General features: G+C 33.7%; 2 protein-coding genes across 2 annotated transcripts; both read right to left on the bottom strand.

Annotated features, from left to right (window-relative positions):
• Positions 1 to 5,110: 5,110 nt before the first annotated feature.
• LOC118442663 (flexible cuticle protein 12-like) lies at positions 5,111 to 6,042 on the bottom strand. Its single transcript, XM_035868548.2, has 2 exons — positions 5,821 to 6,042; positions 5,111 to 5,626 (listed from the first exon to the last, which is right to left on the bottom strand). Exons 1-2 carry the CDS (start codon positions 5,827 to 5,829, stop codon positions 5,318 to 5,320), a joined length of 318 nt encoding a protein of 105 aa, XP_035724441.1. The 5' UTR covers positions 5,830 to 6,042; the 3' UTR covers positions 5,111 to 5,317.
• A 2,312-nt stretch (positions 6,043 to 8,354) lies between these two features.
• On the bottom strand, positions 8,355 to 9,311 carry LOC118442520 (flexible cuticle protein 12-like). The gene is made up of 2 exons (XM_085663491.1): positions 9,241 to 9,311; positions 8,355 to 8,722 (listed from the first exon to the last, which is right to left on the bottom strand). The coding sequence occupies exons 1-2, from the start codon at positions 9,247 to 9,249 to the stop codon at positions 8,411 to 8,413; spliced, it is 321 nt and encodes a 106-aa protein (XP_085519617.1). The 5' UTR covers positions 9,250 to 9,311; the 3' UTR covers positions 8,355 to 8,410.
• Positions 9,312 to 20,522: the final 11,211 nt, after the last annotated feature.

The raw sequence follows: 20,522 nt of genomic DNA, 5'->3' as shown, positions 1-20,522 counted from the left end.
ACGAAATTTCTTCCTCTTAATTTCGATTAAAGAATCATTACGTATTCTTGACGTTTGATCTTTCGACGATACGAAGAGAGAACATATTAACATTCGATAAAATTTGAAACATATACAACCACTTTCCGTATTTGTACTTATCTCGTCTATATCAGGATTTCTTTCGTTGTTAACTTCGTTAGTTTTAATAACGTTCGACGGCGTAGACGAAACAGAAGCTTTAACTTGATCTTCCTTTTTTTTGCAGGTCGTACTACACTCTCCCTTATTACGTAATCTCGTGGATACCTTTGAAAAATCTTCGACCAAAGAATTATTTCCACTTTTCGATGTGAATAACGAAAAATGTTCCTTGGATAATGTCATAGCAGTTGCACATTGGGAAGAATGTTCCTGTAATTCTTTCACCCAGTGATCGTCGCGATCGTATCGTCTGCGAGGATATTCCGAGAACACAGTCAAGTTCTCAAGGCTCATAGTTTTTTTCAAGGATTTACCGCTGGATATAATCGACGATCTCGTATTTCCGGATCTCGGTACGATCCATTGTGATTCCTCGATCGTGGATTCGGAGGAGGACTCCGTCATCGAATTGTTTTGACATTCTTGATTCTGATAGATCACCTTGGTCGACATATCTTTATCATGGTCGTCGTTATGTCTACGGGATACCTTTAATTTCTTCGAAAATCTTCGAACGAATCCCTTCATTTTTGGCAATATATTCCGTTGTTCATGTCGTTCGTTATAGGTAAAACAATTGAAATTGGACTTTGAAATGTCTGTTACAGTGGGATACGTAAATTCCCGAAAGGTTTCCAATGATCTCGTTTTGTTACTGACGCTATCGCAATGTCCTTGCTTCGATCCGATCTCGTGTTTCGTCGATATCATACACTTCGTTTCCGATATCGTGAATGGAAAACGATCTTGACTTTTTTTTTTCTTAGAACGAGGTGACTTCTTAATACGTTCAGATGCATCCTGGAGTTTCGAAGTCGAGTATGAGACTTTCGGTGGGACAGTACAAATCTCGTGAACCTTTTGAATTATGAACATTGCATTTTCCGGTTGAACCGTCTTGGAAAATTTTAATTTGGAACTTTCGTCATTTATCATCCGCGTTATTGGATCTTCCTGGCCTATACCTTCTACGATTGCAGAGTCATAAGATTTATCAGTTTGAAATTCGTTATCTCCTTTTTCATTGGCGTCTTTCATTTCATCTTCCTGTTTTGTTTCTACGCTAACTTTATTATTTGTAACGTTGGAACACGTCCAAGTTGAATTTGTACAAATTGATATTTTTTTAATATTCCACGGCTGAGTATTCTTCTCCATTGAAGTTTCTTTTTTAAGAGAATAATGTTTTTCCATTTCCTCGTTTTTACTATCCTCGGTTTCACTCTTCTTTTCATCCAACAAAAGTATTTCGTCTTCGACCTTTTGATCCGTCGACGAGTTAGTGGACATTTGTTTTACCGATTCGGATCGATTAATATTATTGCAATTGGAGTCGAAAGTGGACGAATCTTTATTTTCGATAATCGATTCGGATCGACTATTCTCTTCGAGTCGCGTTTCTGATTCTTCTTGCAATATCGAAAGATGACTTTGCCTTGGATACATCGAAGTTATCAAGTATTCTAACTGATTCGTATTATAATCTTCTTCCTGCGAATAAGAGATTTCAAATGGATCGCCAAATGTTTGGTATTCCTCAACGTAGTTTAAATTTCCCGAACTTTGAATTAGATTTCTTTTAGTCGAATAGAACGATTCAGGGAATTCATTAAGATTTTCTTGAACGTAGATCATTTCTCGCGACATATCGACAGATTTACATCTTCGACCATCCTCCATATACCTTCGTAAATCATTTCTTTGATCTATATTCGATTCTTCCTCTTTTCGGCCATCGCTTTCAAAATGTTCTGTGGGTAACTTTGAGGAAGGCGCGGAAAATGCTCTACGTGATTGTTTTGCAATGTCAAATTCGTTGCAAGTTTCGTAAACGTTTCTAAATTCCGCAAATACCGGTTCTTGCCATGTTTTAGTTAATATCAAATTTTGATCGGACGATTCGGAAGTATCCATGTTTTCGCTATCGTCGAAAGATTTATATCGAGTAGTTCTCGTAGACGTATTTTCTTTATCTCTCGAGTTTAATATTGAGCTTACGTTTGACAGAGCCTTCGTCAAGGCACTATTGTCCAAAGAACGATTTTGCGTGTAAGTTTTACTATCAACCGATGTCGAACACGAGACATCTTCGGAATATAATGGCAAACTCGGCACGCTCGTGTTATCCTGTCTTTCGTTATCGGACACGTTCGATGTTTCTAGATTCTCAATCAATCTGATATTCAGGAACGAAGATATTTTATCTTTTTTATTATCGTACAACGTTCGATCCGGTGATGAATGTCTCTCGCTATGAAATCTTGCAGAATTTGTCGCTGAAAATAAATCTTCTCTTTCTACGACGTTCTTTGCCGTAGACGGACAAGAAAAGTGTTTCATCTTTCTTTCCATCTGACGTTTAGGAAAAATATTTAAATCATGGATCGATTTAATATTTTGTTCTCTCAACGATCGTTCATTCTCTTGTCTTTCGTTTTCGAAATCTAACGCGTACAATCCTTCGCCTTCTTTTTCTTCGTCGATCCATACCATTTTCGAACGCGAGTTCAAGGCTGATCTTAGAGGCAACGAATCCAAATCGTTCTTTTCTCTAATCTCATTTCCATAAGTTAAATTATCATCGAGATAAGGAACGATATTCTCTACAAAAGTATTAACATTATTTTCGAATATCTTCGTACTATTTCTTTTTCTATCTCTGCTATTATCTATTTTACTTCTAGTTGTCTCTTGAAACGATCGGGACGAAGATAATTCCTGATTATAGTCGCTTCTAGCAGATAAAACTGGTATTATTCTTTCGTCTATCGTAGTCTTCGAAATTGGCGAGGACAATTCCGTATTCGTTATAGGACTGTTGATCTTTTGTGATAAATAACTGGACGGTTCGTTGACACTTTCAGACTCGCTACTAGAACTGAAATTCTTCAGGATAACACCAGTGTAAGGCCTATATCCTCCGCATTTCATCGGATGAACATTGTTCGCAGACAAACGTGAAATGGGATTAATTTCGACTTTGTTCTTTAATAATCTATTACATTTAACATCGTACGAGATACGATCCTCCTTTGCCGATTTAGATTGACGTGACTCATGCTTCTCATCGTTATTGTTAAAACAACTTCGTGACGTTAAAGAACCCGTAAACGTCATCGGTTGAAAACGAAGCATCGAAATATCCGTGTTATCGATGATTTTTGTCGACTCGAGAGATTCCATCGAATCCGTGATAATTTTCGAACTATCGTTCTCCGTTTTTGTTAAAAAATTCGATAAATTCGTAACTTTAGGTTGTGCTATTGACAAAGATTTATCAATCTCTTCGAGGATCTCCGATCGGATTTTTGCCCGTCTTCGGGCACGTGCACCTTGCAATGGGCGCAAAGTCGACGTACTTTCGTTGATAAAAATTTCTTCGTCGTTCTTCTTTTCGTTGTAATTCTGTGAAGAGTCCAATTGGTGACTATGAGAAAGTCGATGATTAAGAGATGTTATAAAATCGATCGATCGTATATTTTCGTTCGTGGACGATGATAAATCCTGAATACGCTTTTTTAATCCTGATGGAGAACTTCCGTCGGAATTTACTTCCTTGTATAAATTATTTCCTTTAGTTTTGTCGATCTTTAGCTCTGTCAATATATATATATATATATATTATTTTTTACGAAAAGGTTATATTAAAAAAATAATCAATAATTACGATTATATACTTGAAAGACAAGTTAAAGGATCGGACGTAGCTTGTACTTTAACATCACCATTTTTATCGAGGATGCCATCGTTATTCATGTCGTTTCATAATTCGTTTATCTCATAGATGATTATTCGTTAAGAATTTGTACCTTACAAAACTTGACTACACCGTCATTTGCTTATGGATAAACATAAGAGTGCATGGGTTTTAATGAGAGATAGCTGAATAGCGTATTCCCACATTGATTTAATTACAGTCAGAGAGTACAGTAAATTTAATTAATTCAACATGATGGGAGAAATATACAAGTGATTAAACACGTAATTGTTGAATTGTCTTCTACATGATATTAATTGCGTTCTTTTCCTTTAAATAATTTGTAACAGATAAGGTCTTTTTGATATTAAGTATTAATGATTCCTTTTTTTTTTCTCTCTATTTTTTTTCTTTTCATCTCGAAAGAGAGCTATGAACGCTCTCTAGCGGTAAAAACTTGGTACTAATTTTAATGGCGTCGTTGAGGACAAACAGGTAAGAAAGATAATAATCGCTTACTATACGACTAGCTGCATTGCTAGTTAATTTGTATATTTTAACGCCAGATGGCTCTAGTATAGAATTTGCGGATTATTTAAAATAAAAATGAAGATATTAGATTTGTAAACGAGGAAAACAAGATAAATTGTTTTTATTTCATTGATTCCCAACTTAAAGAGGAATTTAATGAATCGATCTTTAACAGTCTTTGTTATATCTACTATTTGCTTCCTTGATACAATACAAATCTATTACTTTATTATCAGAAGCTGTTAAATTGCAACAAAAATCATTCGTATATAAAAGGGCAAAGATAAGAGTAAAAACAAAATAATATAATGCGGCAAATCAACATTAGCATTTCGAAGTGCCTTTCCTTTTGAGGAATTATTCACCGAGGGAAGATCCTTGTCCCCGATATCAGCATTCTACAGGTTTTACAGACGATTTCTTCTCGAGAGTATTAGTTATTCTCCAGGAATAGAATTGCCATTTATATTTTGTAATCTAAGCTATTATATGCTTGAACCACTATTTGTCTTCGTACGTAAAGAGGCGACTATCTTGCAGGTGTATTCAAAAAAAAAAAGTGTGAAAAAGATAAAAAAGAATATATGTGTGTGTGTATATATATATATACTCTTTTTTCTCTCTCGATGTCAACAGTGTGCATTCGATCAATGAGGGTTGAAACTGATCAATTATCTATACATTTATCTATACATTTATTTCAATTATCTATACATTTATATTTATCAAAGAGTTTTATACAAGTTCGGAATTAATACAGCGCCAGTGAAAGAAACTTTGGTCTCAGTCGCTAAACGAGGGTAGTTATTAATCAGGTAACTATGAGTTTCGGCGATTCTTCGAGTAGTTCTTGTTGTTGGATCATTGGTCGTATAACAAGCGTTTTTTTAGAAGAGATATAAAGATTTAGGAAGGAATGTGTTCGCCTTGTGGGTGGAATCCATTTTCGTCAGCGACATAGCTGACAGTGTATCGTTGATTGGTAACTGGGTCAACCCAACCGAAGCTACCCCTAACAGCAACAGCTTCATTTTCAGTGCCAACATTCGTTAATTGGCCTGATTCCTCATGATGTTGACCATTGGAGAGTTCATAGGCATAGTTGTAATTACCAAGACCGATATTGTCGGAGGGAGTTTCCTTAACGAGCACCACATCATCCTGAGGTCTCGGAAGAGCGAGAGCGACAGCCAAAACGGCGAAGAATGCTATGATCTATGGAAAAAAAAAAAAGAATTATAAAAATGTAATGTTTCGAGCGAATCGAATCGAATTCTTTTTTTAGGTACAATAATCAAATTTTCGATTGATACATCCTGACATACCGAGCAAGAATTTTACTGAATATATGTATGTAGATCGTTCGATCGTTAAAAAGTTTAAAAAATGTTAACATTAAGAATACCTACCATCTTCATGGTTACAAATCGGTTTCTGTGACTACTCTTGTTTGAAAGAGAAGACTGGTGTGACTGATGCGGATTCGAGAATGCTACGGTCGTTTTATACTGGTCCTCCTACTGCCCAAATTTCGTTACACCACCATTGAATTTCACCTTTCACCTTTTTTTTTCACTTTACCAACGATGAGCACACGCCCGCTCGCCATTGCTAATATTCTGACCTTCATCACGACGTTTCGAATATTATCAATTTTTTGTTTCAAATACTACATGCACGTTCCATGGAATTATCTGTTATTACGTTATATTGCGTCCTGGTAATTAATATATTTAGTATATAAAATAATAAATTTTAACGTTGGGATAATTTATGCGTGAATTTATAAATAAATTAGCGAAATTCTCCATTGACATTTTTCTTCGTGATAGAGAAAAAAAAATATTTATTTAGATTGTTATTATTCTATAATACATGATATTTTGAAAATTAAGATAATACGTATCGTGAACGTTGATTGATAGGTTTGATAAAAACGAACGTTTATGAATTTAATACTTTCCATTAAAGTAATGATTAATATATGCGATTAAATATCAACGAACATCTACTCCGTCTACTCTCGTCTAGTTACTGTAACAATACTTGTCATGTAAATTACTCTTTTATAGGTTCTTTGATTAAATTTTACCTGTCACATACTTCATATTTCAATTATCCGCTATTCAATGAATAATCGTCACAAATAGCTACGTCGAAGACGTAAAAGAAATTGTAAAAATTATAAACATATGTAAAGTAATACGTGTAATGATATTTAAGACGATTTTAAGACGTTAGAATGATTCAACTTCTGTTTTCGGTTCTTTAAAAATATATAAAGTTTCGAAAGTGTCACGAAACAGATTCGAAGAATGTATACCGTAAATGTTTTATCTGTGAATAAAAAGAAAATGAAGATACCTACATCATCATTATATATCAAATATTTCCAATTTAAAGTATGAATATATTAAATTAAAATTTTGAAAGGATAATTATCTTGAGCTATAAAATATGCCTACGCCCGATATTCATTCTTCTTTAATCGTCAACTTTCATTCTTAAACTCGAAACTTTCTAAATATTTATGTTCGTCAAAACTTTCGTAAGAATTTATGACGATAAAACTATTTATACTTGGAAATTCTTAGATTTGATCATCCTGTTAATATATATTTTTATATTTGACAATTCAAGTACAACCATTTAATTTTAATCATTTATGCGTGACATCGTTATGCTTGTTAGAGCTGAATTATTATACGATGAGATGTTTAACCTTCGAAAAAGCAAAAGTTATTTAGGACTTGATAGATCTGTCCAAAAGTATGAAACCTGTGTACGAATTTATATTGTGAAGGAATTTAAATGTGTCAGCGTGAATTAACGTACGGGAGATTGGTTTGGGTAGTCGTAAAAGAGCACTTTCAATGATTATTCAAAACAACGCATCCATCAAGAGAAAGAGTTACCCGAAGAACCACAAGTGGTGTAGATCTTGAGAACCTTGGAAACTCGGAACGACCTATCCACGAATAAACTACGCTCAATAATCCCACGGATAGATCGATCAAGGAAAACAGGTCTTATGATCCGTCGAACTTTTATGCGGTATTTATTCTTACGCAATCGGCTATCATCTTCGTAACGTTCCTTCGTAACCTGCTCGTATTCATAATTTTTTTTTTCTTTCTTTCATTCTTTTTCCTTTTGTTTTTTCCTCTCTCGAAAAATCTCGATCGAAGTTAAAATAGATCGAGGCTCGTCTTCAAGTACAAACGCAATCGTTTGTTGTACGAAAGCGAATGTTAGTCATCATTTGTATTCTATCGTTATTACGAAAGAACATTAATTATTAAAGGTACCAATTAATGAAAATATGTACTCATCAGCTGACATTGTACATCGTACATAGGAATAAATTATGTTGAACATGAGATGTGGATTGTTACGTAAAGAGCATTATAAGAGAGAAAGAGAGAGGTGAAAATGAGAAGTATATAATATTTATAAAGAAATATCACATTTCGTAAGTTTCATGCTTAATAATTTATCATACTTGTCAACACATGACGTACATCGTAGAAAATATCGATCAATATAACTCCTGTTCCGTACGAGTTTATTCATGCCTTTTAAAAAATCATTTTTACGTTTCTTCATTTTTTTTTTTTTTTTAAGTACGAATATACATAAAATATTTTACGAGTACTTTCGTCAATTTCAATGTATACATATTGATAATAATAAGATGTACCAATTAACATTTAAATACCATTCTTAGCTTAGCAGTTGGAAGATAGTTCTTTTAAGTAGTACGAACGTTACATGTGTCATCCTATACAACACGGTCGACTATAATCCTTCGAATCAAAAGCATAATTTTCTTCGATCGTAAATCATACGACAGTGATTTACTATTTAGAAAGTAACCTTAGTTATTACGAAGAATATATGACATAACGAAGAAGAGAATGAAAATGAGGTGTGTGCATTTGATTTTGTTATAAAATAATTTTATTTAAATATTTTGTTAATTTATAATAAAATAAAAAATCAGACCGATGGAAGGTGTTCACCTTGCGGATGGAAACCATTCTCATCGGCAATGTAATTGACGGTATATTTTTGATTGGTAACTGGGTCAACCCAACCGAAGCTACCCCTAACAGCAAGAACTTCATTTTCACTGCCAGCATTCGTTAATTGAGCTGATTCCTCATGATGTTGACCATTTGAAAGTTCATAACCATAGTTGTAACCATCAACACCGATATTGTCCAATGGTGTCTCCTTCACGATCACCACTTCTTGCTGAGGTGTTAGAAGAGCGAAAGCGACAGCCAAAACGTTGAAGAAAGTAATGATCTAGGAGTAAATTCAAACGTTTGTTATTTTTTCTAATTTTTAACAGTCGCATAATTTTTTTTTTTTTTTTTTTTTTTACGTCCTTTTAACAATAAGCAAGTAAGTTCTTCATTTATTTGCGGAAATAATAAGAGACGATGTAAATTCCTCACGTTCTTCTTGAACGCAAGAATATTCATGAAAGAAGGAAAAAAATAAGAAGGAGGAAAAAAAATCATCGGAACAGTTTGTAAGATCCGTCACGATCGTTCATTTGCAATTGTACGACATTATAGGTAATTGTTAGCACGATAATAGAGATGTTTATTAAACTGTCGTTCAATGTATTTCTCTATTTTCAAGATCGTAAAGTATGATTCCGAGTTGTATGTATGCATATACTTGATAATCGTTTAACTTTTTTTATGAAAATTTTTAAAGTTTTTTATATTCTCAATGAACACTTCTCGAGGATTATTCTTTTTCTGAAAATCTATTCCTCGATCTACACAAGAGATCACGTATTGTTAAAAACGCACCAGTTTCATCTTTGATGAGTTCTTTTTTGAAAGAATTTGAAAGTGTAAAGAAGAAATTTGATTCGAGACGAGTCGGATCACTTTACTGATTCAAAAGAGGATACCGGTTTATTATATAGACGGATTTCGTTTCATTATTAAATCCCCTACCATTAAGGAAGATTTCGCTGCTGAAATTCTGGTAGAGTGTCGAAATCTTCTTGACAAATGGCATTGGCCCATCCCGGTGATGGTACCAACGTGACCATGTGTTGAAAATAATATACATACCTACATATAATTGACTATGAAAAAAGAAGGAGAAGAAAAGAATCTAAAAAAGAATCGACGTTGAGTTTAAATGTTAGGTAGGATTTCAAGGAAGAGACATCGACGTTGGAACCATAATCGTCCTCGACTCTCGCCGTGTGTTCTTTGTTTTGCCCTAAGATGCTCTACGGGAGATAATCCGGAGACAATGGGATACCAATTATCTCCTCGTCGATTCGATTCGTACATAGATAAATGGTAGAATCACATGAGGAATAGGAAAGAAAGTGGAACTAGCTCGACTGTCTCTGATACGCATTTTGTTTAAAAGCGAAAGATTAAATGGTTTCTGTCGTGTGCCCATTTTTATCGAGCCTCAATTGTTGAAAAAGGAATTGATAAAATGAAATCATTTTTTGTCAGTCATTTATTCGTCCGATCTCTTCTTACGAATAATATCTTCATTTCTATTCTATTTTTTTTTCCTCCTTTTCGTTTCAAAAACGATAATAGGAGTTTACAAAATCTAATTGTTAAGATCACGTGAAAGTGTCGGTATCGAAATCTAAAGCGATAAGTTAATTGTCTCCCCGCATTTCACAATGCGTTTACGTTTACGGATTCGGTTCTTAACGCTACTAGAAAGCTCAAAGCAATTTAAAATGCACTTTGGAAGATGAGCGCACGTTTAAAGGTTAGTCAGGCTTTACCTACTCTCGACGATCTTCATTCATTGATCCTTTTCGTTCGAGATCCTTACTTCGGTACTATTCGTTTAGAATTATGCAACTATGTCTCTTTAATTATAGATGTTTAGAAAAATGTACTAGATACGTATGTATCTAAGTAGTACTACAGTAGTGAGTTTTAACATATCGTGCCAATTAAATTTGAATAACAAAATGCTTTTACTTCGTAGTTTCTATTATTGCGACATTGAGAATATAAGATGAAAGTTTGCCAGCCAAAATCACTGTAAATCTGATTATAAGAGGAACGATGTAGAAATATTTTTTTCGGTTTTCTATTTCTTTTTTTTTTCTGTTTCGATAAAAGTCTCATTTCGGTGGTTTCCTTCTAATGAAATACTAATGTTTGTTTACTAATGAGTTGGATAGAGACTGAAGTTTCTCTAAATTCTTTTTAATTTAATAAGTGATAAATTTTAGTCTTTTCAAAAAAAAAAAAGAAATAATTTAAAGAACGAAAAAGAGAAAACGAAAACGAGTTTCAATGTCGAATTTTGCATAATTTCCTTGGTTAATAAGAATTAACGAATTATCAGAGTTTAGCTCTAAGTTGTATTACACGGTACAAGTTGTAGTATGTAATATAATCATGATCTATCGTAACCAGTATGATAATATCTTATACATGTGGAATCTGGGAAGGACAGTCTGTCAGCTTGTTAGAGACGTTCTTAGATTGTAATACTATTGTCATACTGACAGCGAATATTACAGCAGTTTTCATATCGCTACGAACGATCAAATTTTAATAAATGTTCTTCGTCACCATGAACCATTCGAACCGTGCGAATCCTAAATAACATATTAAATGTAAAAGAAAAAAAAAAAGATATTTTTCGAAATACTCATCATTATCGAAGATACTCGAGATGAATATCCATCTTTGTAAGGAGAAATGGTAAAAATGTTAGTAATTATCTAATTCCTTCCTAATTCGAGAGAAACTGTACGTAAGTACTTGGACGAAGGCAAACGACAGGTCGGGATCGTTTAAATGTACTGCTAGCTGCCAGAGAGAAAACGAGTTTTGCCATTAGACAACGGCGAAGAGGAGTTAAATCATCGACGGTCTATCCTAAGGCGCCGATGAGTTAATAACGTTTAACGAGTGAATAGAAGCTATTGATGGAGGTGAGGAAGAAAAAGAAAATGAAGAAAAAAAAAAATTGAACAAAAAAAAAAAGAAAATGTGATTGCCGATTACGTTTAAGATTTAGATGTTAGACGCTTATCTATCGTCGATTGTCGAATGTAATCAAGGAACGATTGAAATAATAAATTGTGTTCGTTCTTAGAAACGGGAGAAAAATAATAGAGAGATGTATTCGAACGGGAAGAAGTATGATAGGGAAAAGGAGGGAAACGATATGGGTTAATCTTTGAAAAGAAAGTGATTACATAAGACTATGTCTTATGCTAATGACATTTTTTATCAGAGAGTTGATTGGATGATAATCGAAGAGGATCATTTTCGAGATAAGATTTATGTCAATGCTGATGAAACATATTCTTGATCTCCTTATTGGCATCCTCTAGTTGAAAGTTGAGCCGAAAGAAGCTTTGTCAAATCGATAAATGACAATCGAATGGTCGGAATTATTTATTTAAATCAACCCTTTCTCATAGACTTTCACGAGTCAAATCTTTTTCTTTTTTCTTCTTTTTTGTTTCCTATTTTTCTTTCCTCTTCTTTTTTTTTCTATTTTTTTTTTTTTTTTTTTTTTTTTACGAGACTGGGATCACTATCTGCATGAGAATGATTGCGAAACAGCACATGGCATCGTTGTCAATAATTTTATTTTTTTCTTACTTGTTTCATTTTATCCTCTTCTAATTTCATTAACAACTAAGCTCGTACTTTCGTGAAATTATTTCATAATTACTTTACATTCACATATTGACATATGTGTATTTATGTATGCATATATGTATGTAAATACGTGCATGCGATGTCACAAGCGAAAAACCAGTAACAAATCGATCTTCCTATCCGAAAAGAATTTCCAGAACATGACTCTTTTTCTCTCTCTCTCTCTCTCTCTCTCTCATTCTCTCTTTTTTTCGTTTAGCTTAAATAACATAGCCCGTGCTAAAATGAATGCTTAAGATAAAGAATATCGAATTTATATCGCCGCTTTTCTACGGTGACATGTAACACGAGGATCCAACGAAGAATCGTAGACGTTCAATCTTGTCCCTCCCTCTTTCCCTTTAAACATATTCGATCCCTCGAGCTTCGTCCCTCTTCGTTACTACGTTAGATACGAGTATCTCGAAGTTAGATAACCGGTTGTGTTTCGAAGCGGCATCGTGCATCACCTTTGCGGGTCGCGGCTTTTCCTTTTTGCGCGGTTTAACGACGACGAGGCGCGACGATATTGTATAATCGATTGTATACGCGAAGAAAGAGAGAGATAGATAGATAGAGAGAGAGAGAGAGAGAGAGAGAGAGAGAGAGAGAAAGAGAGGAATAATTTGAAAATCGAATAGTCGATAGTTCGAAGAAGGTTGTGTATATACGAATCGATAGATACACAACTATTTCTTCTATTATACGTTATATAAATCAATTTTTAACTGAACGTTCTTGTCTCGGTGTAGGTATACATCATAGCTTGCATTCTAATACAGATAAGTAAGGATAGATTCGATATAAAGTATTTTATTGATATTTAGAATTAATAAGAAAATTATTGATAAAATCTAATAGAAAGAAATTGTTAAGCTATTGCCGAGGGTTTTCGTAATCTAACATAATTTGATATTTTCTTAAGTAAATTATTAGGTATATGAAAAAAAAAAGGAACAGGTATATTTAAGTTGAATATAGGTATTAATATATTACGAAAAAGAATGACAAAGAAAAAGAGATTGATCATTCTATTACTTGACATTCACCAAGTCAAAAATGTGAGCTCACTCGATGGCAAACTTTCTTTCAATCTTCTGATTCTTCGAATACAATGAGCCACAGTACATATTCAGTTCGAACGTGAAGTGTTCTTTTCTCTATCAAACGAAGATCAGATATTTTCGTAGAAAGTTCTTTCCTTCCGGCTTGTTGGCATACATATATACATACTTATTTATGGGAGCTTCGTTTCGTTTTATTTCGAAATAATCATAAAGACCAAACTGGGTAAAAGGTATTTTCCAAGTAGCCGAAATGATTTCATCGTCGAAACGTTCGAAAGCGGACGTCTAAGATCGGTACTCATCCGGTGAGAAAGAAGTGCCATAACGAAGAGGATAGTGCTCGGTTGCTTTTCAACAAGGAACTCGCACACAAGCAAAGAATTTCGCAAGAATCCTGCTGGACCGCGCCGCGAGGTCGTCGTCATCGTCGGCTTAAAGGCGCTTCTTGCGTAATATAACCACCAAGCACGATGGCGAGGATCGGTTAAATGCCACCACGTTGTCGGCAGACAGCAACACATATGCTCCTCCTTACTCATACTTACAACTTACGCGTACAGACCGCTTACATTAAGAAAATAAGACACGCCGTAAGCTCGTTAAGAGACAGAAAAGAACGTATGTATATATATATATATATACATACGTATATGTATATATATATATATATATATATGCATGTATGTCCATATATATATGTACGACGAGACAGGTGGAAGAGATATCGAGAAATATTTTGTATCGAGTTTATAATTACTATCAATCTTTCTAATCAATTATCGCATTCACCTTCGAAATAATTATAAAATACAAAACAGTTATTATTATATAATAACACTGTGTATTTTTTATTTTTTAATTATAGGACTCTAATAATGAGCATTCTATTAATAATGTTAATTCCTACGTGATTCGTGTATGAGGAAACAGAATAGAAATTTGTACGAGTTTATTAGTGATATTGAAAATTAATTCTCAACGTAGAATCCCCGACCTTATGCAAATTTTCTGTTTATTTGTGGTCGATATTCGTTCGTATTATATTTTGTTGAGCAATCGATATCCATTAAAAATTTAAATCAAACAGAGTCAAGAAGGAAGAAGACCGTAGCTGAACTTTGTCATATATCTCTCTCGTTCAAGAATCTTTCCGTTCTCTCTTGCATAGATAGATACACTAGTCAGCATTTGAGGCGTAATCGTTGAAGAAAAACCCGTAGAATGACTATATATGCGGATGACTATATATCGTCGATTGATTTATTTTATAGTCAGCTCGCAAAATACCGCGGCTAGTTGCATGAGGGATCGAGGGAGAACTGGAGGGAAGGGTGAGGCCACCTGCGCCTTGCATTTATAACTTACCTATGTTCGTAATTCACAAGGGCTATACTAACTTCACGAGCAATGACGTAGTGCGATAAGATAATTACACCAGCAGGATGTAACCTTCTAAGGTACGTGCCGAAGGATATCGTGCTAGACGACGCCAATTAAAAGTTCAAAGGTGTTGACGCGATAATCGAGAATCCTCGATAAAATCACGATATAATTTCTAATGGTTTATCTTTTCAAATTATAATAAATATAGATTTTTATCAGAATAGATATATAAAAATGTTCATCCGAAATTTTGATTTAATTATTCCTAATTTGTTCCTGTATGTAGAAATTAATGAATTAAAATTATTTATTGTGTTTCACAAGATGCATAATGATACAAAACGATAAATCAATTTGTATCGTATTACTAGGTCTCGATCAAGCTATTAGTTTTATTATGGAAATGTAAAGATATTATTTACGAAATGTAATGTATTTCGTTACATACGTGTATCGCGTTACATAGGTAGATATATAGCAATCAGGTATAGATGCATATTATATAATGCTTTTTCAATAAAGAAAGAGATAACAAAACAAAAATGAAAAAGACTAGTCACAAAGTTTTGAAATAACGTTATGCAGGATTTTATTGCAGAAGTCTATCCTGATAGATTTATCTTTTCGAAGCTATACTGAAATTCGTTTCAATTAGGACTTGTCACCTTAATAGACATAAAGATAAATTTGCTTATTCAATGATCATGCATAAAATAAATTTATGCTTCTCAGAATATTTCTGTATATAACGTTGGCCATTTATTATTACTTTCATGTACATCTAAATTTTTTAAATCGATTGGAAACAACCGCATCAAATTAATTGTAATAATAAATAGTAATAATTTGAAAATAACAACGATTATACAAAAATTACGTTTGTTTGGATGGCATAATTTTATTATTCTCATTATTAATATCTGTAATACAAATATTCTTCATAATGAATGAATACATCAAGTAGAACGAAAAAAAAAAAATTCAATGAGGTTCACAAGAAATAAATGTCGTTGTTTCCTGCGTTAAAGACATAGAAAAGAAATTGCGAACTCTAAACGATCGGAAGTCCATGAGAGAATCCGGGTTCAGCAGCGGTCGTCATCATTCCGACGAAGCTCTACACCATGAGAATAAAAGAATATATACGAAGAAGGAAAGAGAGAAAGAGAGAGAGAGAGAGAGAGACGTGGACGATGTGCGAGAGGTCAGGGATGTCTTGACGTTGTGTCGTTAAAAATATTATCTCGACATTCATTAATCGAGTGCTAATTTGACATATTAACGAGCTAAAATTGATGTCTCTTTGCCTTGATTCGAGATTCGAATTTTTCTCTCAGATCTTCGCAAGGGGATTGAAAATAATAATGTATTTATGTACATCGTTGGATGTGGGACAATTTTTGATCAAGATCAAGGATCTAAACTTTATAATTTACATTATAATATATGTATATGCAAGATGAATCGCAGAATGTTATCATTTTTTTTAAGGTTCTATCATTAATAAGATACTTGAATAAAAATCATAATCCAAACTACATTGTAAAGATAATAATGGCAAAAGAAAAATGGTCCTTTCTTTCGTATAGTAAGAGTTTATATCGCTTATTCTATTGAAATGATATAATCTCAAATTATTTGAGTTATTCGTATCGATTCGATTAATCGAATTCCTATATAGATCAAAGATGGACATAGACAGATACGTCGTCTTCCTGAATACAAAGGCAAGAGTTCGAGGAAATAAGATTTCGCCCGAGTGCGGCATTTCAATTCGAGAGCCCTCTTGACCGCTCGTGACTCTCGTCGAGTCGTTATTACGACAGACTGTCTCCTCTTCTCGTTACCTATACCTCTCATGTAGATGCAGTAGGTATCGCGACCTTTGCGGCAAAATCGCACGACCGAAGAAAGAAGTAGACAAGTACACGTTTTTATATTATTTGTTTTATTATATATATATATATATATATATATTTTTTTTTTATATCTTTTTTATTTTTTTATAAACTTTAGAACAAAGAGATATTATCGAAACTGAAAGAGAAAGAGAGAGAGAGAGAGATGAAGATATAGCATCGATTTTAATCTGAATATTGTAGACGGCAATTAATTTCTCCCCAACAGATAGAGAAAAAGAAAAAAGACTTCATGGATGGTATCATGACATTAACGATAATTATTGATATGTGTAATGAGTTAATAACAATTTCTACAACGTATTCATTAAAGTACGTCAAATATAACTTATATTTTATAGCTTTTAGTTCGATGATTTCTCTATTTATTAATTTATAACGTTTGCCGTCACCATTTAATACAAATTACAAAGTACTCGCTAGAATTCAGATTAACTTCCGCATTTTGTCGAGGATGAGAAATGGTGGGTGACTACGTTCGAAGGTGAGGTACTTTCACGTTGATGAAGTTTATGTGTTCGTCTTTAAATGAACGACATCGTATTAACATTTGGAGGACGTTAAATTTCTTTTTGTTCTCTTTCTTTCTCTCTCTCTCTCTCTCTCTCTCTCTCTCTCTCTCTCTCTCTCTCTCTCTCTGTATGTACAAATGAAACAAGTGCGAGAAGAATTATTACAATGATGCAATTCGATAATACGAAAAGTACATTAATCCCAAAGTCGCCGGAGGATTTAATGGTTGGAGCTTTACGAGCGTTATGCAATAGCACAAAAGAGAAAGGGTAAATATTTATTATCGAACATTGCGAAGAAGCGACGTGCCTCTATCTTTTAGTCATCAAGAAATGCATTTTTCGATGACTATCTGCAAAAGAATTTCATCCCCTTGATGACGTTTTTAAATAATAAAAAATTGAACAAGAAAATAAAAGAGAAAAAAAAATATCGAAGGTCAAACGGATAATTTACAAAGTAAATGTCAAGAAAGACGGAAAGGAGAACGAAGCAGTAGGGGGATGCAATAGCGAAAGAAGAAGAATAAGAAGAAGAAGTTCCGCTAATGTGTCGTCGAGTTCCCTTTACGGCGTTGAAAATGCATGTTAGATTATCATGAGACGAGTAGATAATTGCACATCTGGCATATCGAACATATTGTCGGCGTACGTAGCTCGTTACATTTGCGAGCCCGTGTAATACCAGAAGATGAATTGATCGGGCTGAGGGATAAGGGGAGGGATATACTCGTTGACATTTACTCACTTTGGCACGTTTTTACTGTTGCGTATCGCGTGCCCTTACTCTATTCGTAGATCGAGAACGACAAATCATTGCAAAAAGAGAAAGAAAAGAAAAAAGAATCGAAAGGAACTTATCGAATAAGCACAATGAGGATTACGAGAATTACGACACGACAACGACATCTGGTAGGTGGTATATAGAGAATACATAAATAATAAAAATAAGCTAATGCGATTTGCTAAAATAAATTTTTTTAATAAAATTAATGAATAGCATTGGATGGATTTATTCCGGATTACTGTTCGACCTTGAGTAAATTGTCGTCGAAAAAAATGTAATCGTTCGATTTTACAATAAATTAAGTAATAAATTAATTTTTAGATTTTAACTTTTTAAAATATAAAGAAAGAGGATAGACTTGATTTGAATAAAAAATAAAATTAAAAGTCGTAGAAAAAATCTATATTAGATAGATACTATCATAATTTTACTATCGCCCATTTCTTTAATATTTACAATGAATCGAATTATACTGTTGAATGTCGAAATCGTTTCGTTACATAAATTTCACGACGGTCGATACTTAATAATCCTTATCTAAGTTAACGTCAAATTATTATATGCATGTACATAGATATCTGTACATAGGTATATACATAAGATCGATACAAACAGTGCTGCGAAGTTTTCGTTTTCTAATTATCGTTGACGCGTTACCGGCATAGCAACTTTGCTACCAGACTACATAACCAATGTATACATAATAAATCATCATACGTTCTCCACGACTAAAGTAAAAAATCAATTCATTAGATATTTGTGCGCGTTACGATGAGAATACTTTTTCACTCTCGATTAATATTTCTTTCTTTTGCATTTAAGACTAATGAAAATGATTAACGTTAATAGATACGTATTTTTGTTAAGTTAAATATGTCGTAAAAAAAGAAAAGAGGACGTAAAGAAAAAGTATAATTAAGTCGATCGAGAGATTGTACGAAGTTAAGATAAAAGAAAAAAAAAAAACGTGTTCTCCGAACAAAAAAATGATACATTAGAAAGGATAGGAAGAATTCGGTCGAAGGTAATCAGAAGAAAGGGATCCTGAAAAAAAATTGATGCGATCCCGAGCGAGTCCCCTTTTGGTCCTTACACAATCACGATAAGTTTGTCGACGCGTATCTCTCCGTTTACGGTCGCAGGACATCGTTGTCGTGCTCGCTTTCACGTTTATGTTTGCTTATTGGTCGCGTGAATAGCAAAGGGAAAGGAGAAGATTCTCTTCCCGAAGAGAGAGAGAGAGATTGAGAGAGAGAGAGAGAGAGAGAGAGAGAGAGAGAGAGAGAGAGCGTGAGAGAGAGAGAAAGAGAGGATTGATGGGTCCAACTAATTATTCTAGATGAATAGGTTCGAAGTCTAATGAGATATCTTCGACATATCTATCGTATGTGACACTATTATTAATTTTATCATTACGTTGGTAAGTACGCATTATCATGTCTAGAAAATTGAAATGTGATAAGCATTTCAAAATTAGCAATATAAAAATAATTTCTTATCATGTATAATATTATATACGATTTTAAGACGATTAAATATTTCAATCACATTTCTACGTATGACATTTGTATTTATTTGAAAGTAAAAATTATTCGAGATACACACGCAGTAATAGAAAATTTTTAACGAACTTAAATTATGGTCATTATCGAAGGTAAACATTACGGGCCAGTTTTATTTAAAAAAAAAAAAAAAAAAGAAAGAAAATTGAGGGAACACTAATAACACTGGAATATTCAAAAAAGTTCTTTCAAGTAACGAATTCTGTCACTTGTCCGAAAGATCGTTATATGCAAAAAAAATGGAGTGGACCGTCCAAAGATAGTTTGTTTAAATATGGGGAAGGAGAAATAGTCGAAGCTGAAAAACACGGTAGCCGGAGGCGTCCTCGGGGACTTATTCATCGACGGCAGCGCATCTTCGGAAATGGCAAGGTCACCGGTAGTTACGTCATTAACTTTCCTCGGCAGCTTCGTCGACGTAAGTACTACGTCGAGAGAGAAAACCAAATGTCACAATGACCAAGGACGTTTGAGAACGTAAATTGGTGTGCGATTGTATTATTCGCTCTCGATCAACGAAATCGAAAGGGGTTGAAATTGACGAATTTTAGCGTTGACGTAAAAATTCTTCTTTTATTCGTGACATCATTTATAACATGGAAAATCCATCGTTTCATTCGTTTTATTTGTGATAAATAATAAAGATAAAATTTATTAGTTAATCGCGTCGTCATTCGTTACGTTCTCCACGTCGACGTCGTTCTTCTCTAGTTTTTTCATGAAAGTAACAATCACCTACCGCGGTTAGCTTACTCGTTATCGCGACATTTCATCTATATGGAGTACGATCGGTGGTTTTTAAGGACGAACAGGTGCACTGGCATTTATCGTGATGCAACTGACATTCGTTTATCACGAATTTCTCATCCCATTGAATTACGAAAGTTGAAGGACTTTCATAAACCCTCTCCGTTCGCCCCCACTATTTATCATTTCTAAGTTCCCATATAGATGTAATTCATGAGAAATTACAAATTATTCTTATTCGTTACACGCATGATCTACTAAATGTCTATGTTAGATAAAAAAATTTTTCATCAAATGCTCATAGGTACATCGAAGAAATAAAAAAAAATATCAAATGAAATTGATCGATTGAAAAACGTGACGAGAGGTAAAGAAAGAGTTTTCAAATTATACGTTCTCATAGTAAACTTCCGCAAGTGGGCGGTCTCAATGGGAGGTCATTGTTATTTTTCCATTAT

This window comes from Vespa mandarinia, chromosome 22 (assembly GCF_050613455.1).
Source record: "Vespa mandarinia isolate Hongniang chromosome 22, ASM5061345v1, whole genome shotgun sequence".
Classification (NCBI taxonomy): Eukaryota; Metazoa; Arthropoda; class Insecta; order Hymenoptera; family Vespidae; genus Vespa; species Vespa mandarinia.
This window is presented reverse-complemented; position numbering and strand designations above follow the sequence as displayed.